Raw genomic sequence first — 23,770 nt, forward strand, 5'->3', positions numbered from 1 at the left:
TATACATTTTAAAAATAAAATAAAGGAAATTTCTATTTACCAGATACAGGCCAATGGATTCCAGGTTTAAAAGCTATGTTAAACTTTAATTAAAATTAAGTAGTGATTTAATAGCTATTGTGAGACTAAAGTAATGAGAAAAAGACCTCTTGAATGGTTGTACCTTTACAATAAATTGCACAACACCTGCTAGACAAGCAAAGCTTGCAGGGCCATCAATATTTTTATTTTAGTTTATGCCCAAAGGCAATTTGCTTTTCTTATGCTAAAAATGTTTTGCCTTTTTGTAGTATTTTGTTAGGTTTCATATATTGATTGTCTTACAGGTTTGTTTTTCAAATCTGTTCTGTCTTCTCATGTCTAATATCTCAACATATATTGTGCTTTAATTATAATACACGTAATTGCATCAATTTTTAGTAAAATATTTTCCCACTTCATATTTCTCGTTTTTCATGTTAAGTAGAGCTGTTGTATAAATCACATATATTATAGATAAATGCTATCACTATCCTCAGGAATTGGAGGAAGACGTCATTATATACAGTATGAGTGACTGTGCTGTTCATGTGTTGTGACAAGTCATCACATAACAAGCAAGGATAAATGCCCCGCCCAGAGTGAAGCTACGTTATTATATGTTCTGTTAAAAAAACACTATTAAAAATGAAAAAAAGTCTGTCAATCAAAATACCACTGACATAATGTATTGAAATTCATGGGCTGATGATGGTGCACAAAGTGCTAAAAATTAAATAAATTGTGTCCCTTTTACCAGGCTATCCCATATTTAATAGTAAATCTTTACCACCACTCACCCCAATGCATGCAAAAATATTCTGTTTGAGTATACTTAGCTCCTTGCACAGTTTGGCCCATGTTTGTGAAACCAGAGCATCAGATAGATTATTTTTCTTTAGCAAACTTCTGCTGCAACCGAAGGAGATGATGCTGTGAGGTGCCAAATGCCTCCTGAAAAGTCTGTGAGAGTTGAGGGTTCTCAACAACACTTAAGGTATGACAGAAATATTAGAAAGGTTTTGCTTGATTTTGCTGGAAGACTCTTGAGTCTCAGTAATTATGAGTTTTCTTATCTGTGAATTGAATCGGAGAGGGATGTTGGAACGAATACCATTCTCCCCCAGAAATATGCCTCAGATGTTGGTGTTAAAAATGGGTTAACAAAAAAACGAAGACATAGAGTTCTAGAAAGTCACATGAAATCTCTTTCCCTTTCAGTTGCTCCCTTTGCCACTTATAATTTTTATAACCCCACTTGTCCATAGATTTCTAAGGTAGATGAGCTGAGTTTCTAATGTGAAAAAACATGCAGATTTTAAAATAAATAAAAATAAAAACCAAACACCTTTCAGGCCTTCTTTATATAGTACCCATAAAGAAGCAAAAAAGGGCACACCTCCATTTTTTCTCTTTGCAGGTTATCTTTAAAACAAATGGAAAAATAACTCCTAAAATGGCTTATGATATTTTTTATTAGTAGTGGCTGTTTCTATATTTTAAAAGTGATTTTAGTGTTTGTGAAACATACCAGATCCAGAGACTGAAGTGCACTGTTACCCAAAGAAAAGTTAAAATATGGGCAATGGCAGTATGAGCCTTTCTGAACTGCTCCATTTGTGTGTCCTCAACTCTGTTCCAAAGAGTCTTTGTCTATGGATGAGAGGATAATTCAGACTCAGTGCCCATTAATACCCTTAAAACGGAGACTTTGAGAAAATTTCTTGTTAGCACCAATTGTGTTTTTTTCTGATAAATTTGTCCACTGGTCTACCAGCTCATTTCACAAAACCCCCTTAACAGACATCAGATGTTAACAAATTATTATTATTTGTACTTTTCTATAACCGTGGCAGCTGGCAGTTGCAAATTTGCTTTGATGGAAATGAGCTGTTTGAAGTTACTGTTTTTAAAGGGTCAAGTGGAAGAATGCCAATAATGACAGGCTTGTTTGAATAACATAATTAGAACAAAAAGTTGCGGGGGGGGGCAAGAGAAGGGTTGAGGTGATAGGACCAGGTAAGAGTGGAATTTTGCATTAGCCTTTCACCTTTGGAGATCTGAATGTAAGTCCTGGTGGAAGATACAGTTGTACCGAGTTGGATGGTTTCACTCATTTCAGTTTGGCTCCATTAGCAGCCTTTGTTCTAAAGAGTCCCAGTTTGGGCTAGCAGAGGTGTTGCAGGTTATAACTCAGATGTCAAAGCCGTGTGGAAGAACTTGCAAAACGCTTATTTGCATTCTGAGTTGATTCAATTTGCCCCTTAGTACATTGAGGAACAATAAATTAATCCCAACGGACAAAGATAAATATATAGTAAAATATAATACATAATGATGGGATAGTGAGCAGAAGAATCATTGGTATTATTAACACTTGTGTGCCTAGAAGGGACATTGTATTTATTTGCTGCTTTGGCTCTTGTTTCTTATGATTCACCATGATTCTGTCCTCTCTTGGCTTGATCAGTTCTTAACTCACAGCACACTAAATGTTTGGAATTTAAAATGCTACAGAGGACGATGGGAGAAAGGTGTTTCGTATTTTGGTATCCTTTTTTCTCATACAACATTAACTGCAGTAAGTGTCTGTGGTGGACTATATGCTCAAGTCCCTCACTTTTAAGGCTGGTTACATTGCTTTTTATTAACAGTGACAGGATAATTTTTAAAGTAAATGTAAAAAAAAAAAAAAAAAGATGCCAGGTGAAATATATGCAACTTCCTCTCCAAACCCCACCAGCTTCCTCCCAATATCATTGGTGGGAAAATAGTAATTAGGTCAAATTTAGGAATGGTTCCTAAAATGGGCTGTGCTTTCATGAAAGGACAGTTCGTCACTTGAATAAATAGTAATTTTTTATAGTTCATTCTACTGTATTTCCTGAAAAAAGGCCAAATTTTGCTCTCGCTTTTACCTCTAGAATTCTGGGGGTACACTGGAGGTAAAATTGATAGTGTGTGCCCAACAGTGAACAGGAACTCTGCCCCAAAAGTCATACACTTTAAAATAGCATTATTTTATTTTAACAACTGGATTATGACTGGCCTTTTAGGAGTTTAACTAAAAAAAAATTGTGGCTAGTTAGCTGTATAAAAAGAGCTGTTGTATTGAAGGGAAGAGTCTTGATCCAGAGGTTACCTACCAAACTATTATTCCTACTTAGATGGGAGCTATGCATAGGACCACAGCTTGCCAGAATATGGCTTTATTTAAAAAAAAGGTTCTCATTTTTAGGGACCATTTATGCAGTGTGCCAGAATTTAGTAGAAATACTTACGAAATTTGTCACAGAAAATTGCTGGAAAAATGTTGTCATTTCATAGGAGCGTACTATTGTCTGTTACCTTTTGAAGAGGCTCAGGGCTATGTCCTTGGTTTGAAGTGTCTTGCCATGGTAGAGCTTAGATAGAATAATCATATAATATACTAGTTGTTATTGTGAAGTTTACATTCTGCAGTAAAAAGTGTCAAATTTCACCCTAATATATTTGCTTCAAGACAAACTAAAATGTTCATCTTTAGCTGACAGATTGAGCTGAAAAGAATCCATCATGTTAAAGTCAGATTTTTGTGAGCATGCTTGGGGCTGTGTGGATGTGCAAAAGAAGAACAGACATATGGAAGTGGCTTTCTCCAAGGTACCAGCAGGTACAGTTTGTGTGTCTCGGTGCGCCTGTTGGGACTGTTGGCAGCTCAGCTCCCTGAGAAAGGCATTGCTTTCAAACATGAGTAATTGATGAATTGTATGTTATATGCAAATGTGAATGCATAAATCTCCTGAATGACAGCTTAATTTATGTGAGCCTTTAAGAATGTGGGATTAGATTTTAATTAAATATCTTCAAAGGCACCCTGACTTATTCGTTTTTTTGGCTGCTGTCTTTGGGATATGAGGGGAAAGTATTTACTATTTTTTTCTAAACTTGTTGAACAAAAACTATATTAATAAATTTAAGAATACAGAAATGTATGTTTTAGCTACTCTATTATGTATTATAATTACAGTAATCAGTATATACCTGTGGCTTAAAATGTTAAAATTAAAAAAAAGTAATACACTTATTTTACTGGCAACTTTAAATATAAAGAGAATAAATGTTCAAGTTTAAGTCAGTTTAATTATTTAACATTATATTTCAAATACCAGAGACAGCTTGCAGTGTTAAAAAATAAGTAATGCTGTACTTGGATTTTATGAGTTAGATTTCCCTTTAACTTGTCACACAAAAACCGATTAATTGATAATTTTCACTTACATTAGACATCTATGGCTAGATCCCCAGCTGGTTTAAATCAGTTGGCTTACAGCAGCTGTGCAAAATCTGCTACATATATTTGTTGACGCACTTGAACATCTAATATATACATAATGGGTCTTGATCCTGCAAGGGTACGAACACCTTGTCCGTGAACAAGTAAAATGCTTAAGAAGTGTTGAATTTTAAGCATGTGAGTTGGCCCATTGAAATTAGCAGGAGTACTTATGTGCATAAATTTAAGCATGTGCTTAAGCGTATTGTTGGATCAGGGCCAGAATGCTCAGGACTTGCAAGATTGAGCTCACTCTGAGGGGAGCTGGAGGGAGCAGAGAGTGAGAGAGAAATTGAGTGTATAAAATTTATACATATATAAATTGTATTCAAAGTTGGAATACAATTGACCTAAAATACTTAAAAAACAAACAAACAAACAAACAAACAAAAAAAACAGAATAGCCTCTCCCTACTCTGTTGGGTCACATAGTTAAAATTTCTGATGTATCTGCAAAGTACGTGCTTGCTGAAAGACCTCTCTGTGTGCAGTGCTTCTCTTGAAGTGTTAATGTCATAAATAACGCATGTTGGTGGGTGTTCAGTGGGCAGAGGGCTTGCAGGCTCAGGTCCTAAACCACCATTAAAAAATGCTTAGTAGCAAATACATGATTTAAGTCAGTGGTGGGCAACCTGTGGCCCGTCAGGGTAATTTGCTGGTGAGCCACCAGACTGCTTGTTTACATTTGCACAGCCGCCCGCAACTCCCAGCGAACCACATGCAGCCATTGGGAGCTGCGGGCAGACGTGCAAATGTACACAGACGGTCTGGTGGCCCGCCACAGTTTACCCTGATGAGCTGCATGCAGCTCCTGGGCCGCAGGTTGCCCACCACTGATTTAAGTTTAACAAAACATTTTTTGAGAATTGATATTTTCCATGTGCAATTAATACAGCTGGGTGGGAAACAATGTTTCTGTCCCGTGAATATTCTCTAGATTAAAAAAAAATGCCCATCCCAAATTTGGACAAAAAGATATCTCACAATTTTTAATAAATAAATAAATACATTTTCACATCAGGTCAATCAAAACATTTTGCTTTGATAACTTCAAAAACATTTTGTTAGATTTTGACTTTTTAAAAAACTTTTTAAAACTATAAAGTAACTTAAATTTCTAAACCAAAAATCATTTATAACCAAAAAAGTTTTAGTTTCAAAATTTGCAAAATGGGATATTTTGACAATTGTGCAACTTTTTTCCCCAAAAAATTTCAAAATGTGAAATTTGTTGAAATTGACTTTTTCCTGTGAAAAGTTTCGATTTCACCAAACGGCATTTTTTTGATGGAAGTTTTTTGACAAAATATTTGTCTAATCAGCTTTAGTGATTACTATGCTATCTTCCCGAAAGAAGCATATATACACCAGGAATTCTAGGAGGCATTGCGCCATAGGAAGGCAAAATGTTTCCTGGTGTGCTCTGATGCTTAGGGGGAGTTTTCTTAGTGTGTCAGCCCCTATGATGGTGCACAGTGCTTTTTTCATGTCTGAGAGCACAGGGATTGAAATTATGATTGGCCTCAGCAAAAAGTAGGCAATAGGAAGGTCAGGCTATTTGTGTCCTATTTGCCATCACATACCTATGCAAGACCCACCATAATCTTGCCATGTAAGCATTAACATATAAAAGGAAATGGAAATTATGAGGGAAACTTCAGAAACCTAGCATGGTGTCAAGTATCGGGGGTAGCCGTGTTAGTCTGTATCTACAAAAACAACAAGGACTCCTTATTGTTTTTTCAGAAACCTACTAATTTTGGGCCAATTCAGTAAGCCCTTTTCAGCATATGCCTGACTTCAAGCATTGGAACTACTCACATGCTTGTCACAGACCTGCAGTGTGGCCAACTCTCACAATGCTCTCATGGGATTTGGGCCCCAGCTTGCAAGGAGGTGAGAAACTGCAGTCTTCATGCAGTGCTAGCCCTAGCCCAGGCAAAATCCTCCTTAGATTAGCTGCCTTAACTGCTTCCTGGGGAAGAACAGCCAATCTTGGCCTACTGAAGTAGGCTGGCAGAGCCTTCCTCTTTCTCTCCTTAATAACCAGAGGAGGGTGTTCTTTGAAGGGGGTGAATTTCGGGGCGAGGCAAGAGCCGACTCCATTCTCTCAGGGAGCAGAAAGAACCCAGGGAGGCTCTGTTTCCTTTTTTCCTTTCCCCTCCTGTTAAAAATGGGCCAGTTCATTCTTTATTTCTGTGTCTTCCTCTCTCTTCCCATCACCCCCAGGCCTGGGAAGGTAGAGGGGGGTGTAGAACCCCGGACTACAGGAGGAAGTTTATACAGGAGGAAGTTTATAAAAGAACTAGATAAATTCATGGAGGATAGATCCATCAATGGCTATTAGCCAGGATGGGCAGGGATGGTGTCCCTAGCCTCTGTTTGCCAGAAGCTGGGAATGGGCGACAGGGAATGGATTACTTGATGATTACCTGTTCTGTTCATTCCCTCTGGGGCACCTTGCATTGGTCACTGTCTGAAGACAGGATACTGGGCTATATGGACATTTGGTCTGACCCAGTAAGGCCGTTCTTATGTACGGAGGTGCGCTGAAGGCAAGGAGCAGAGGTGGGGTCAAAGGGGACAAAGTTCATGTGGGAGGCTGCAGAGGTGCATTATTAACAATTGGTCTGGGGGCAGTCAGGTCTGGGGGCTAAAGCTGATGTGAGCTAGAAGCTCTGCATCATCAGGCAGCCAGCAACAGCTCCTGCAGTGAGGCCCAAAATCATTGTACTCTACAAATTTGGAAGCGTTGTCAACAATAATTATAACAACACTATAACTGCCATACACATGTTGGGTGTGGGCTGAAGAGCTAAAGAAACACAAACCAAAAACCACAATAAGTCTTTTAAAAAGCTCATGATTTTGAGACCAGTCTCATGATTTCTGGGACTCCGACTCATGAGATTTGAACTTTTGGAGTTGGCAATGCTGCATCTGGCATCAAGCTCTAGTTTCTGACCTACAAAAGTGGAAGTATTGTATGAGCTGAATTTAATTGCCCACAGTGTTGTAAAAAGACACACAGTTGAATTTCTCATTAGTTCAGAATGAGTATCAGTAGAGCAATAAGATTTTTTGGTGATTAAACTTATTGCAGTTTCAATTTCATTTTTTGAGCTTCTTTCACAAAAAAAGAAAAAACATCAATATCACAACTAAAACATCCTTCAGTCAGAGAAATTTAAGGATTTGTATTCACCAGTCATGATTTATCCTTAGTGCAAATAATCTCCATATATTTTGACATGCTGCTCTTTTATTATTGAGACAAATTAACTAAAAGCTTTTTGAAATGGGTTTGGAATGACTGAGTAAAGCAAAAGAGAGAGAAAACACAGGACATTTCTTTTGTCAAGAAAGAGAACGTTTTAATAATACATGTTGGCCAGATCACTCCATTTGTGAACTCTTGTTTATTCTACCCCATTTTGTTTTTAAACATTATTCATTACTTTCCAGGAATAGTTTTGCCTTTTTTTTTCTTTTCTTGTCTCAGCTTTCTTCCCTCCATCCCCCCTTATAAATAATTTTAACTTTATGATACTATACAGTAAGATAGTTATGTAGAACAAAATTAGAACCACTTCAGTGGTTCTTTGAGGCTCTGTTCAGTCATAGACTCTGATGCTGCAAAGAGCTGCATGAGAGGATCCCTGCACATGTTCAGAGCACCTTGTGGGCAGGGGGCCAAAATTTACTTCTCTGCTTTCTGGCTCACTGAGGCTAGGTCTACACTACATGGTGGGGGGGTCGACCTAAGATACGCATCTTCAGCTACGTCAATAGCGTAGTTGAAGTTGCGTATTTTAGGTCAACTTACCTGGCTGTGAGGACAGCGGCGAGTCGACTGCTGCCGCGCCGCCGTCGACTCCGCTTCCGCCTCTTGCCAGGGTGGATTTCCGGAGTTGACGGCAGAGCCATCTAGGATCGATTTTATCGTGTCTTCACTAGACGCGATAAGTCGATCCCCAATAGATCGATTGCTACCCGCTGATTCGGCGGGTAGTGAAGACGTGCCCTCAGGCTATCCTGTGGTGGATGCTGCTTTTTCTTCAAAGGGTGTCCTCTGAGTATTCTCCCTGTAAAAAAGACTGAAAGCCACTTAGTTGTCATGTCTCATTAACAGTCAACCATATAGGGACAAATATTTAAAGGTTCTGAAATACTGCTTAATCATAAGTAAGTGGGATGAGATGAGATGCACTAAGTCAATTCCCTCCCCTCTCCCCCCCCCCAAACCAATAGCAGCTAATGGTGATTGAAATTGAAAGAGAGAGTTAGGGATCTGTTATTACCTCCAACAACCGGGTCATTTTCTCTGACAAACCCACCTGTCTCCGGTACTTTGTTTGAGAAGGGAAAATCTTGTGCTTTGCTCCCTAGCATGGAACCAAAACTGGTCCTGGATTGAGGAGTTGCAGCATGCTGGAGAAAGAGAATTGAATTCTCCAGTCCCATTTAGCAGTGCAACTCCGAGATGCTAAGCGGTTTTGTAAATCTTTGACTTTCTACAGTAGGCAGGCCATTCTGTGAGCTGCGTCAGCCCATTCTCTAGCCTCTCTACACAGCCTTCAGGACCTTGCACATAGCAAAATGTTTCCCTTGCATGGGAGTGAGTCAGCAGGAGTTGTGGGGGAATCTGAGGGCAGAGCATTGTCCTTATAAATACCTTTCAAATTCATACACTGCCAAGTGACGTTGACATAGAGGACATTTTTTTACTGTATTATTTATTTATGCAATTTATTAACTTTTCCTGGATGTTATGATTCTACAATTAGCTCTGCTCTTCCAATGCTATGTAAAATCAAAAACATTTCAAGCATTTAAATATAAAATACCAATATCTTATAAAATAGAAAAGTTCTATGTAGTTTAGAATTGTTTAATTACATGTTATGTGCATGTTATGCCTAAATGTGGCACTGAATTAGATCCAATTCTGAACTTGTATTTTTTTTAAAATTAGGAAAAAAGGGCAGGAACTATTTTATTTTTTATGGCAAGATTAAAAAATACTAAGAAATAGAAATAATTGTAAAAATAAAGTTTTTAGGGTTAAACATATAAAAGAAAAAATGGAAATGTTTATAATAAATATTAAAAGGCTTTGGTTAAAATAAAAATCTATACAAAAAGAGAAAGGTGAAAGTATTCTTTAAAATTGACAATATGTCTGTTTGTACAGCACCCAACACAATCCTGATCAAAGATTTTAGACATTTGTATAATACAAAAAAAGATACTTTTTCTGAAAAGTGTGTTTGATTTAAAAACTACATTGTAAAATTTGCAGGAATTGTATTTGTATATTAGTCATTGATTTCACAGTATTTGAGTGTACGATTGCAACTGATCCCAGTTTGCTATGTTTCATCAGTATAGCTTGTTTAACAATTCCCTGCTGCTTTCAGATTTGTTCTTTTCATTTTTAGTAGAGTATGTTAGCAAAGTTCCAATAAAATATATATAGGTAAGAGTGCTTGTCTCTCCCTGCAATTTACAGGGACTGAGCTCTAAAATGTTTTAATTAGTTCAAACTCAGTGTCAATTTACAAGGAAATAAGTGTGTATTGTAATTAGATCTATTTGAATAATTTATGGTGGTGCAAAGTTTAAATCTTTTAAGAAACGTACATGGGGATAATGCTTCACTTTACAGTGCATGACCCTGTCAAAAGAATTTGTGATGCTGTACACCCCATTCCTACAAGGGTGACAACCTGGTACTGGATCATCCTCTAAGTTCTTACTCAGGTAAAAGAAAGTTGTACCTGAGTAAGAACTAATAGGGAGAGCAGGATTTGGCCCACAAGTGAACGGATAACTTTTCTGAAACTTTTAATCATTTATAAGCTATTCCCAGACCTGTATAAAATATATAATTGTTATGTGATTTGATACTGGCAAATTTTGACCAAAGAAAACAATATAAAATAAAAACAATATAGCCTTGATTATTCCTTTTGTGGGATAACACCTGGGAAGCAGCTAACAGCTAAGAAATCTCCACAAGGCTTCACAGTTTTTTTCTTCACTATCTACCCCATGCCTCGTCATAGTAAAAGTAATATGATAAGAATTTGTCTATTAAGCTCAAAATTATCCAAATTTTTGAGAAAAAGTAGACTCACTGATCTGTTGAAAATATGTTCTCACACATTTCACTTTTAGGCTACAACAAGGCAAACTAAGCAGAATTCCATCCCAGACAGTGAATTCTTATGCCATTTAGAAATAGACTGATTGTAATGGACTTTAAAATGTATAACATTATGTACTTTATAGTTGCTTAAATATTAAGTTTAGACTGGATAGCATGAGGCCTTAAAACAAATATATTAGAGCATTACTGTTAAATAACCATTTCAGATAGCAAGGGACTTCATTCTGTCATTAATGTTTACTTAAGGAAAAGCTAGCCATGAAGCTATAGTGTGCATCAATGGAGAAGAAATCTAAAAATATTCTTCTCCCCTCCCCTCAAAAAACCCTTTTCGGTATCATTGCAGAATATAGACCTATAACTCTGTTGTTGCTTTGCAAATCTTGTACACTGCACATTTTCTGATTCTGAAGCATACAAACCATGGGATCTTTGATCATGTCCTCCTGCATTAAAATCTATGGCAAGGGGGCTCTTGGTCATAAAATCTCTATAAAGGTTGTTTTCCAGAGTTCCCTCCAGTCCACAGGGTTTAAATGGGGAGGCGGTATCTGCCCCAACCACATCACCTCCTACCCCCAGAGTAGTCCATAGGGCCTACACAATACACAAATCTATGGGTTGCATGCCTCTGCGTCACTTCTGACCTCACTAGCCTCACCTCTGTATCTCTTGGAGCCTTACCCATGAGGAGTCCTTCATCATAATTCCCCATAGGCCTCCGGATGTGAGGGTCATGCACGGAGAATATGATACAGCCCAAAGATGTGGTGTTTTCTGGGGAACATCCATATACTAGAAGGGAGAAAGATGTCTGTCCTTTTTGGCCCTGCTCCTAGACCACACAGTCTCTGCCAAAACTAACATGAATCACAGACCCTTGAAATGGGAGATTTACATATGGAGAGTACTGCCCTTGGATGCATGTGTGGTAGGGGTAGCAATCCAGAATATGATTAGATGTGAGAATTTAAACAGCTTCAGTCTCCTAATTTTATATATGCGTGTATGTAATTTTATATATACATGGTAAAATACCGCTACAGTACTTTCTCATTTTAGAAACAAATAGATTAACAACCTCTCCTTTGTGTATTTAATAGATTTCACTGATATGACCAAAAAAAAAATACAAAAAACTGGAGCAGTTTCTCAGGGCATTGTCCTGAAAGAGATAAACCACATTGGAGCAATCTGCAAATGTTTCTTTTGATGCTTTAGGGATTGCTAATCTATAATCTGTTACTTGGCAATCCGTTGCTGCTAGCCTTGTCACATTTTGGGACAAGGTAGGCAATGTAATAGGTAGAAACCACTTGCAGCCTCGAGAAATGAAACTGATGGGGCCAGAGTATCTAGGCCAAGTGTCCTGTTTTCGACTAGAACATCCGGTCAAAAAGGGACTCTGATGGCTCTGGTCAGCACTGCTGACCAGGGCTGTTAAAAGTCCGGTCGGCAGTGCTACAGGACTAAGGCAGGCTAGTCCCTACCTGTCCTGGTCACCTCACTGCGCCCCAGAAGCAGCCAGCAGGTCTGGCTTCTAGGCGCCGGGTGGGAAGCCCACGGGGCTCTGCATGCTGCCTCTGCCCCAAGCACCGGCTCTGCATTCCCATTGGCCGGGAACCGCAGCCAATGGGAGCTGAGGGGGGGCAGTGTTTGCGGGTGAGAGTGTCATCCCTAAGAGTATCATCCAGTATTTCAACCTCCTTCAGAGGTCTTAAGTACTGAAATATGATCCTGCCAAAAAGACACGTGTTCCAGAAACAGGAGACTCCAAATAGTCATCAGCCTCCTTTACCCCCAGAAGAGAGACTCAAATACAAATAGAGAATTTTCTGAAGTCTGCTTAAAAGAGAAGGTCAGTTTCAGAGGTCAGGAACAACACAGGTAATCAAGGAAGGGCCGCTTAAAATAAAATAACTTCTCTGGCTGCTAGAATTTCAGTTATGTAACAAGGATAGAAGTGGAATCATTAATTCTATCATCCAACCTGTAATCTGCAGGTAGATAAGAATGCAAAATTTTAATATGGTATTTGAAATTCCTGTAACATGATCTGGTATTTTTAATGTCCTAGATAACTTAGTTATATATTTTAAAGTTTATCATTATTAAAACATGCAAAATTCTGAAAAGCATGGTATTTCTAGCTATTGAAATTTAGTAAACGTTTGCTGTTGTAGATTACTGAGTAATAAATTACTGTACTATAGAATCATTTTAAATGTGCTCGTATATAACCAAAAAAGAAACAAACATGTTAAGGATGAAAAGTCTGAGATTATGCAAACTCTTGCTTGTGCACTCAAATAAAATACCCTTTTAATTTATTAAGACCAGTTTAACATACCCTACCTTCTTATGAGATAAAGAGTTGAGGATCTTGCTTCACAGGTTTTCAGAAATATTTTAATGGATATGTGCACCCTGTTACCAGTGCTTAATAGTTTTAAAATTTTTAATTATAGAACCTTCTGCATCACCTCATTCCATGTCTGCTGACAGATATCATTTTGGTTGCAGAACCTCAGAGACCCAAACTTGACTTCCAATGGACCTTAGGAGTTTTACCCTATTTATGAAATAGAATATAGTGTTGGGAAAGACCTGCTGTATAAGGTCATCTAGTCTATTTCTCTTTAAGTGAAATAGTTCCCTACTATATATTTACTAATGTTTCATCTGGTTTGATTTGGTTGTGCTGAGTTGTGGGGCTTCACTACATCTCTTTGGAGAGCAGGCTAATAAATTTCATTATCCAGAAGTTCTTTCTGATGTTCATTGTAAATTGTCACTTCCTTAATTTAATCCATTTCTCCAGTCATTACTTCAATATGGTATGCTAAGTAATTTCTCTTCTATCTTGGTGTTTACATTCTTCAAATATTTCATAGAATCATAGAATATCAGGGTTGGAAGGGACCTCAGGAGGTCATCTAGTCCAACCCCATGCTCAAAGCAGGACCAATCCCCAACTAAATCATCCCAGCCAGAGCTTTGTCAAGCCTGACCTTAAAAACCTCTAAGGAAGGAGATTCCACCACCTTCCTAGCTAACCCATTCCAGTGCTTCACTACCCTCCTAGTGAAAAAGTTTTTCCTAATATCCAACCTAAACCTCCCCCACTGCAACTTGAGACCATTACCACTACTTCTGTCATCTGGTACTACTGAGAACAGTCTAGATCTATCCTCTTTGGAACCCCCTTTCAGGTAGTTGAAAGCAGCTATCAAATCCCCCCTCATTCTTCTCTTCTGCAGACTATACAATCCCAGTTCCCTCAGCCTCTCCTCATAAGTCATGTGCTCCAGCCCCCTAATCATTTTTGTTGCCCTCCACTGGACTCTTTCCAATTTTTCTACATCCTTCTTGTAGTGTGGGGCCCAAAACTGGACACAGTACTCCAGATGAGGCCTCACCAATGTGAGAGGAGAATGATCACATTCCTTGATCTGCTGGTAATGCCCCTACTTATACAGCCCAAAATGCCGTTAGCCATCTTGGCAAGAAGGGCACACTGTTGACTCATATTCAGCTTCTTGTCCCTGTAACCCCTAGGTCCTTTTCTGCAGAACTGCTGCCTAGCTATTCGGTCCCTAGTCTGTAGCAGTGCATGGGATTCTTCCGTCCCAAGTGCAGGACTCTGCATTTGTCCTTGTTGAACCTCATCAGATTTCTTTTTCCCCAATCCTCTAATTTGTTGTGCTACCACGCCCTCCTTTCCCCTCCCCCCCAGCCTAGGCAACTCTTAATCTCTCTGTGTAAATCAGTCCTTCCCATCACTTAATCGTATTTGTTGCTTTGCTCTAAACTCCCTCCAACGTGGTAATGTCATTTTGGTAATGAGGAGCCCAGAACCTATACACACAGGTATAGCCACACAAGAGCAGGATAGATAGATACAATTTCTTTCTCTTCTGACATGACACTTCTCAGTGCAGCTCAACACTACATTGACCATTTTTGTTATCCTATCACATTTGTCTGATTTGCTGTTCGCTATCACACCTAAGTCTCTTTTACTATATTTGCTTTCCACATCTTGCCTTCCCATTGAATAGTTTTACATTATATCGCCCACTGTATTAACTTGTTTTTCTCATTTTGGTTATTTGCTGTCATGTTCTATTCTCATTACAGTTTTTTTATATTATTTCTCCCCCTCCCTTCTGGTCTTAGCAACTCTTCCCAACTTAGTAACCTTGTGAGTTTTTTAAACTTTTTTTTTTGCTCTTTGAATTAGAGCATTTAAGAATCAGGATTGAACTAATACATGTTCCTATCACATTATACGTCTTCAAAAATCAAAATCCAAATATATTACAACTGCTGTTTTCCCATTATCCACTAATTATGTAATTGTGTCAGAAGAGCAATCTCATTGGTCTGACAAAGTTCTGTTCTGTTTATGAATAATCAAATCACATGCCTAGGTTTTTATCATTTTTTTCCTTTAGCAAATGTTCTATTATTTTACTGGGACTAAAATACACACCTGGATGGAAAGTTATGGTTAGTTCTTCTTCGAGTGATTGCTCATGTGTATTCCACAGTAGGTGTGCATGCTCGCCACGTGCACCGGTGCCGGAAATTTTTCCCTTAGCAGTACCCGTAGTGGGGGAGCCCCGCTGCGACCCCTGGAGTGGCACCTCTATATCACGCCATAAAGGGGGCTGCGTGCTCCCCCCACCCTCAGTTCCTTCCTACCGCCAGTGATGGTAGTCGGAACTTGTGCTCCAGCTTTGCTGCAGCATCTTCCTTAGTAGTACGATCTTCGACCATTACTAGTTTCTCCAGTTAGTAGCCTGGCTCGGGGCATGCCCCGAGCGCTAGGCTTCAAGTCATGTGACTCCTGTCACAATTCCATGCCCAGAAGCGATCCACATTCCGAGTGTCTTCGCTGTCTGGGCGAGGCTCACATAAGAGAGCGGGGCAAAATCTGTAAGTCCTTCAAGCCCCGGATTAAACCCAAACGTGAGAGCCAACTCCGGGCTTTGCTTATGGAGTCGGCTCTGGCACTGGCTCGCTGACCCGACCCAGCGCTGGGCACCGTGTCCTCGGTGCGGAGTGAAGCCCCATCCACCAGTCGGCACCGCTCCCCTGCCAAGAAGCAAGGTAAGACCCAGTGGCGCCGAGACAAGGACAGGGGTGAGGCCGGACCTGAGTTGGGCAGCCCACGATCCCCCTCGGGATCAAGACCTCCGACTCGCATGGAGCGGAGTAGTCCAGCCTCGTCAGCGTGTGCCTCCCTGATGATGAGGATTCCATCGATGCTGGAGGCAGCTTAGGCAGTGCGCGACATCCTCGTCATGCAGGTACCGAGCGGGCCACCCGAGTTGGGGCCCCGGTCCCGAGGAAAGCCACCGCTGGGCGCCCACCAGCCCTCACCGGACAGGTCGGAGGTTGAGGTCCCTGCTCGATCCGTGGGGCTTTCCCGTAGCCTGCATCAGGTCTCCACTCCATTGTTGGGGTCACCTGGGAGCGAGTCGCTGGACTCCTTGGCCCACAGGGGCCGCAGACGCTGGGACAGAAAGCGTCGACACTCCTCGTCCAGCCGCACTGATAGCAGGTCACAACATACCACGGCACACGCCATGCTCGGAGTGTATCCCAACAGTCACCGGCACCGACGTGTCGTTGCCGACGGTAGTCCAAAGATAGCACCTCCGACGTTTACGTCTTATCGTCGTCAAGGTCTAAATCTGAGTACCGGACTCAACACAGATGGGACCGATCGAGCCGCTCCTACGGCACCGTGCGATCCTTGATCACTTCAGCCTCGGCTCCCAGCCGTCCTTCCCCAGGCCGCACCGTCCCTCAGTAACGTGTAACCCTGGTTGGGCCTCAGCCGGCGCAGTGGCAAGGGGAACCATGGCAAGGACAGCGGTGCAGGTGGGCACCGTGGCCCCAGGCACCCGCACCGCCGAGGCCCCACTCCATACCTGGGGCATCCCAAGCGCCCTCAACGTCCCCGCCTCGGCACCGAGAACAGTCCTCGGGTGCCGAACCACCGGCACTGCACCCGGACTCTGACACGGAGTGCGACCTACCAGCACCACCCAATGCCCTAGGGCGGTACCGGTCATCTCGTCGGCACCGGACGAGTCCATAGCGGTGGCGCTCCCTCCTTCTCAGGAGGATTTCAAAGCTCATCAGGAACTTCTCGGGTGTGTAGCCACCAATCTCCAGCTCCAGGTGGAGGAGATGGAGGAACCGTTGGAAAATTTGTATAATGTCTTGTTCTCCTCGGCACCGGCCACGTGGCCCTACTGCTTCACCAATGGGTAGCCAACATTTCAATCGCTCTATGGCAAACCCCGGCCTCTCTGCTGCCCATTTCTAAGAAGGCAGAACGGAAGTACTTTGTGCCAACAAAGGGGCATGAATATCTGTACACTCACCCTACCCCGAACTCACTGGTGGTGGTGTCGGTCAACCACTGTGAAAGGCATGGCCAGCCCGCACCCAAGGACAAGGATGCGAGGAGACTGGACACTTTCGGAAAAAAGGTTTATTCCTCTGCGAGTTTCCAGCTCAGGGTGGCAAATCATCAAGCACTCCTGAGCAGGTATGACTTTAACTTGTGGGGGGTCTCTGCCAAAATTTGAGCTCTCCCTCCAAGAAAAGGACAGGAAGGAATTCAGGGCTCTAGTTAACGAGGGTGCGGCAGCGGCGAAAGCAGCCCTCAAGGCGGCCTCGGATGCAGCTGACACAGCGGCACGTTCGATGGCCTCGGCTATCTCCATGCGACAGATGTCATGGCTTTTGCTGTCGGGGCTGTCCGTGGAATCCCAGTCCCTGATGCAAGACCTGCCATTCGATGGCAAAGCATTATTTGCGGACCAAATGGATACACCTCTGCACAGGATGAAAGACTCCCGCACCACCCTGCAGACTCTCGGCCTGTATGTCCCGCCAGCCAAGGACAAACCCAGGCCGCAGCCCTCGGCTCCCCCCGTAAGGGGCAGATACGATTCCCCGCCTAAGAGGACCAGAGGCGCAGGTCACAGCACCAGTCCTGTTCGGCCCCTCGAAGGGCAAGAGGCAAGGGAAGAGGCGTTTTTGACTCTTGGCGGGGGTCAACTGGCCTGTTGCCAGGGAAACCCCTCAGTTAATAAAGTTGGTTTTTGGCAACTGTTTATTGGCCTTCAGAGTGCATTGGTCCCGTATAACGTCGGACTGGTGGGTCCTCAATACCATCTCCGAGGGGTACAGACTGCAGTTCGATGCAACCCCACCACATCGTCCTCCGTCCCGGGATATCCCTGGGGAACCGGAACACACTCTCCTTTTAAATCAGGAGGTGATGTGCCTTCTCACCCTAGGTGCGGTGGAGAGGGTACCTCGGGAATTCCAGGGCAAAGGGTTTTACTCCCGGTATTTCCTGATCCCGAAGGCGAAAGGTGGGCTCAGGCCCATCCTTGACCTATGGAATCTCAACCAGTTTCTGGTTCACTGCAAATTCCGTATGGTGTCCCTGACCTCTATTGTTCCGTCCCTGGACTTGGGTGATTGGTTCGCATCCCTGGATCTCCAGAATGCGTACTTCCATATCCACATTTTCGAGGGTCACAGGCGCTTCCTCCACTTCCTGGTAGGGACAGACCACTACCAGTTTACGGTCCTTCCCTTTGTCCTGTCCACGGCCCCCAGGGTTTTTACCAAATGCATGGTGGTGGTGGCAGCCCACCTCAGGAGGAAAGGGCTGCAGATCTTCCCCTACCTGGACGACTGGCTGCTCAAGGGCAGGTCTCGTTCCCAGGGTCAGGCACAGATGGAATTCCTGCTAGATACCTGCATGAGTCTAGGCCTAGTGATGAACAAGGAAAAGTCCACGTTAGTCCCAGTTCAGCACATACACTTCATAGGAGCGCTGTTAGACTCCCTGGTGGCCACGGCCTCCCTCCCCCGGGACAGGTTCAAGACGCTCAAAGGTCTCATCACCTCGGTCACGGCCTTTCCGGTGACGACGGCATGGGTGTGTCTTCAAATCCTAGCCCATATGGCAGCATGCACCTCCGTGGTGCGACATGCCAGGCTCAGGATGAGGCCCCTTCAACTCTGGCTGGCCTTCCAGTATTCCCAGGCCAGGGACAGTCTGGACAAGGTGGTTGCGTTGCCAACCAATGTAGTGGCCGACCTGCAATGGTGGTCCCTCCCGAGCAACATGCTTCAGGGTATCGCCTTCCGGGAATCCCCTCCCTCACTAGATCTGGTATCGGATGCCTTGGACCTGGGCCCATGTGGGGAGCTTCAAAACCCAGGGCAGATGGTCGCCCTCGGAATTGCATCAGCACATAAATGTCAGGGAGCTCAGGGCGGTGCGCCTGGCGTGCGTAGCCTTCAGCCAGCACCTAGGGGGAAAGGTGGTCAGAGTCCTCACGGATAATACAATCGTGATGTATTATGTCAACAGGCAAGGGGGCACGCATTCCGTGGCCTTGTGCCAGGAAGCCCAGCTCCTGTGGGAGTTCTGTATAGCCCACGACATCCTTCTGAGGGCTTTTCACCTGCCCGGCAGGCGCAATACGCTCGTGGATTGCCTAAGTAGGTTCTTCTCCCAACAACACGAGTGGTCTCTGCACAGGGACGTGGCCAGGCAGCTCTTCCTAGAGTGGGGCACTCCCCAGGTAGATCTATTCGCCACCGTCCAGAATCACGTATGCCCATGATTCTGCTCCAGGGCAGGAGAGGGCGAAGGGGCGATATCGGACGCGTTCCTAATCCCATGGTCGGGCTGCCTGTTCTACACCTTCCCGCCCTTCCCCCTGATAGGCAGGATCCTACAGAAGGTAAAGGCAGACGGATTAGCCCGTCAACATTGGTATGGGACCCTCCTGCAGCTTTTAGTGATCCCCCGTGCAGGTTGCCGCTCCGTCCGGACCTCCTCTCCCAGGAGGAGATCTCCTCCACCCCAACCTAGCTGTGCTCCATTTGACAGCGTGGCTGCTCCGTTGTTGAATTAGGAGGAGGGGAGGTGTTCTGAGGATGTTAGACAGGTCCTGCTTGAGAGCAGGAAACCGTCCACACGTCGAACCTACCTGGCCAAATGGTATTGGTTCTCCATGTGGGCGAGGGAGAGGGGTTCTTCCCCCTTCTCCGCATCTATCCAGCTCATCCTCAAGTACCTCCTGTCCCATAGGACCCAAGGGCTGGCACCTTCCTCGGTCAGGGTGCACCTGGCAGCCATTTTGGCTTTCCAGCCCCCCTGTGCAGGGCCACTCAGTGTTTTCACACCACATGACCTCCCTGTTCCTGAAAGGGCTGGATTGGGCATTCCCTTACGCTAGACCCCCGGTCCCACTCTGGGACCTGAACCTAGTGCTCTCCTGCCTCACAGGGCCTCCCTTTGAGCTCTTGGCCACGTGTTCTTGGTCCCACTTATCGTGTAAAGTGGCGTTCCTGGTAGCTATCACCTCAGCCTGCCAGGTCTCGGAGCTTAGGGCCCTGACCGCCGAACCCCCGTATATGGTCTTCCATAGGGATAAGGTCCAGCTGTGCCTGCACCCAGCTTTTCTGCCAAAGGTAGTCTCGGCTTTTCACATGGATCAGCACATCTTCCTCCCAGTCCTCTGTCCTAATCCCCATTCCTCCAATGAGGAACAATGCCTGCACATGCTAGATGTGCATAGAGCGCTGGCTTTTTACTTAGACCGAACCAAGCCATTCCGTAAATCCCCTCAGCTTTTCATTGCTTCGGCCGAGCGCATGAGGGGGCAACCGGTCTCCACCCAGCGGATCTCGCGCTGGATCACCTCGTGCATATGCACTTGTTACGACCTGGCAGGGATTCCCTCGCCTCCTATAGTGAAGGCTCATTCGACGAGAGCTCAGGCCTCGTCCGCTGCCTATGTGGCTCATGTCCCTATTCAGGACGTCTGCAGGGCTGCTACATGGTCCTCTGTCCATACCTTTTCATTGCACTATGCGATCGTCTCCCAAACACGGGATGACGCCGGGTTTGGTAGGGCGGTGCTCCGCCTGGGTAACCCTTAAACTCCTACCTGCCTCCATCAGGTATAGCTTGGAGTCACCTACTGTGGAATACACATGAGCAATCATTCAAAGAAGAAAGGACAGTTACCTGTTCCGTAACTGGCGTTCTTCGAGATGTGTTGCTCAGGTGTATTCCACATCCCGCCCTCCTTCCCCTCTGTCGGAGTTGTCTGGCAAGAAGGAACTGAGGGTGGGGGGAGCACGCAGACCCCTTTATGGTGCGATATAGAGGCGCCACTCCAGGGGTCGCAGCAGGGCTCCCCCACTATGGGTACTGCTAAGGGAAAAACTTCCGGCACTGGTGCACGGGCGAACATGCACACTTAATGTGGAATACACCTGAGCAACGCATCTCAAAGAATACCAGTTACGGAACAGGTAACTGTCCTTTTTTCAGATTGACCCATCTAATTTTGGCTAGACGTTGTGGCATATTAGATTAGGCTTTGTAGACTGCTACCGTAATGGCAGTAGACAACCAGCTGCGACTGGCCAATGCTATGTGCTGAGCAGCAATTAAGTAACTTGGCAAACTCAGGAAGTGCCAATGCCTTCAGACAGAAGGAAGGTAGTGGGTCCCTTGATGGAGGAAATGCCACTGAAGATTTAAATAATGATTTAACCAATAGTAGCCACAAACTAGAGGGAAGGCAACAGAAAACCACCCTCTGTATTTTCTCCCATCAGAACTCTAAATTATAAAAAGAGTAGTAATAATGCAAAAGGTATGTTCACGGTGGTCAGACTTCTTACCAAAAGGTTTTCCCCATGATTAAGCATAATAAAATCATGATGGCAGAGTCTTCACTGAGGGTGATGATATTAAAGACAGTTGTAGAGATTACTATGCCAATAGGGATGCCTTACCAGAGCCACTCATAAAACAGGATGATGGAAAAGAGAGTATGGAGCCGGAGCCATCAATTCTGTGAGAGGACGTGGTGAATTCTGTTATGAAAATGAAGCCTGGGAAAGCACCAGGGGTATCTAATGTGCCCTAAAAATTGTTAAAAGTGATTGGTGAATGTGATGCTAATTTTATGTGGAAAATCTGTAATTATTTATGATTGACTAGAAATTGGCCAGAGGATTGGACCAAGGGAATTTTTCTTACCAAAGAAGGGAAACATAAGAGTGTGTAGTAACTATCGTACCATCTTCCTGGTGTTGAACATGAACAAAGTTCTGCTCTGCATAATCCAGGATCACATGAAATGAAGGCTAGGAGAACAAAAAGTTGATTTCAGAGAGGGCTGAGGCACATGTGACCAAATCGCAAATATCCCTCACATTACCGTAAAATGCAGAGAGTACAATCACCCATTGATCATGTGCTTTGTTGACTACTCAAAAGTATTTGATACCATATGACACAACCATCTTTGGAGAATACTGCCAGACATGGAATTCCAAAGCATCTCATTGAACTCTTTGCAAATCTCTACCACTACCAACAGATTAAATGGCAGTCGGAAACGATGAGTGGTTTTCCACTGGGCAGGGTGTGAGACAAGTGTGTATTTTTTTTCCCCAGCCTCTGTACCATATATGCAAAATGTATTATGAGACAAGGCTTAACCTCTTAACCGACCTCACATATGCTCATGACACAATGATCTTTTCAATGCAAGAAATGTTGGAGACTGTAACAACAGTTAGAGAGGAATGTGGACTATTCCTGAATGCATCAAAAACAAAATGCTTGTACTTTGCCATGACTAACAAAAAAAAGATGCAAGGAGTATCACAATTAGCGAATAAGCTGTAGAGACAGTAGATTAATTTAATTATCCCGGATCATATATATCCAATCAAGAGGCTGCTCCAAAGAAATCAGAAAATGACTAGGGATGGCTCGCTCAGTTATTGTCTATCTTAAGGAAATGCAAAAAAACGGTGTCATCTCAAAATGTACAAAGGTGCCACCTATTTTTTTTCATATCGATTTATGGATATGGATTGTGGGAAGTTAATGCTGCTGACAAGAAGAAAATTGTAGCTTTTGAAATGTGGAACTTGGAAAGCCTCTTGAATATCTCCTGGATGGAAAAAAAAAAGATGAATGTCTATATTAGAAATATTATTGGAGAGAAGCAGGCCCTGATGTCAGAAATCAACAGTTGAAAACTTATGTATTTTGGTCACATTGGATGTAGAGATGGAAATAACCTTGAGAGAATTATTATGGAAAGAATGGTTTACGATCATCGTAATAAGGGTGACTAGTGAGATGAATGTTGTAAGGAAGATTATTGGCAGGTTAGCAGCTGAGTTCTCGAAGTTAGCAATGGATCGTGAAGACTTCTGAAAATTCTGCTATGATGTCACCAATATTCAGACATGAATAAATTGATTTACTTACTGTGGCGTAAATATTGTTTAAATCCAAGATTGTGTGGAGTCATTTACAAGTCTAGGTACAACAAAGTGAGCTATGGTTGACATATCAGCATATTCACTTGCTTTTGTATGTTAATTGTAACTTTGTATATTATGTCAATGTAATTGTCTAAGTGCATTTTCTTTTATATTTGTAGGAAATTTCTTCTATCAATTATCAAAACATCTTCCATCTTTCTTTTTTTCCTCATTTATCTGATATATCAGAGCAACGCCCCCAAAATTCTTTGGTCTTCTAGAGTTCTGCTTTGAGTGATTGCACATGTCTGTTCCACTTCAGGTTGGTGTGTGCCCAGTGCACCAGAGTCGGAGATTTTTCCCTTAGCCGTGCCTGTTGGGGAAGTGTAAGTGCCCTCTGCTGCTTCGTGCTACTGTACAATGGTACAAAGGGGGGAGGCACATCAGATTCCCCCCTCAGTTCCTTCTTACCTCCTGTGATTGGTAGTTGAAGCACATCAATTTGCTACTGTATGTTCTCTCTCTCTTTTTAGAGAGAAATGATCTCCCTGCTGTGTATAGGTAGTGGTATTCATTAGATTAGTATAGGTTTTCTTTGTAATTTATTCTTGTTTGTTTTGGCATGTCAGTCCTTCTTATTCTTGGGTGGTCGACGCATGGTACTGGGGTATGCTTTTGTCTCTGAGATTTAAGCCTTGTGCTGGCTGCAGAAAATCTATACTGGTGAGTGACCTTCATTCCACCTGCGTAAAGTGCCTCAGGAAGGATCACATTAGAGAACACTGCCAGATTTCTAGGGACTTAAAGACACAGACCAAAAAGGACCAGAGGTGAGACTGTGCCACATTCTCATGGAGACCATCCTATATCTACCTTCTGAATGTTCCCACTTGGCGTGCTCACTGAGTGCT

The 23,770-nt window shown here is 43.2% G+C and overlaps 1 protein-coding gene across 6 annotated transcripts in view; it reads left to right on the plus strand.

Annotated features, from left to right (window-relative positions):
* The window catches only part of DACH2 (dachshund family transcription factor 2), a 497,031-nt gene that overhangs the window by 219,385 nt on the left and 253,876 nt on the right, over positions 1-23,770 (plus strand). Inside the window, exon 1 of one of the 6 annotated variants that reach the window (XM_034781245.1) lies at positions 946-1,015. The exons of the other annotated variants lie outside the window; for them this stretch is intronic. Within the exon in view, the coding sequence (XP_034637136.1) occupies positions 966-1,015 (50 nt within the window). The 5' untranslated portion in view covers positions 946-965. Of the gene's footprint in view, positions 1-945; positions 1,016-23,770 lie in introns of those variants that run through there. 6 annotated transcript variants of the gene reach the window in all.

Source organism: Trachemys scripta, chromosome 9, assembly GCF_013100865.1.
Source record: "Trachemys scripta elegans isolate TJP31775 chromosome 9, CAS_Tse_1.0, whole genome shotgun sequence".
Taxonomy (NCBI): domain Eukaryota; kingdom Metazoa; phylum Chordata; order Testudines; family Emydidae; genus Trachemys; species Trachemys scripta.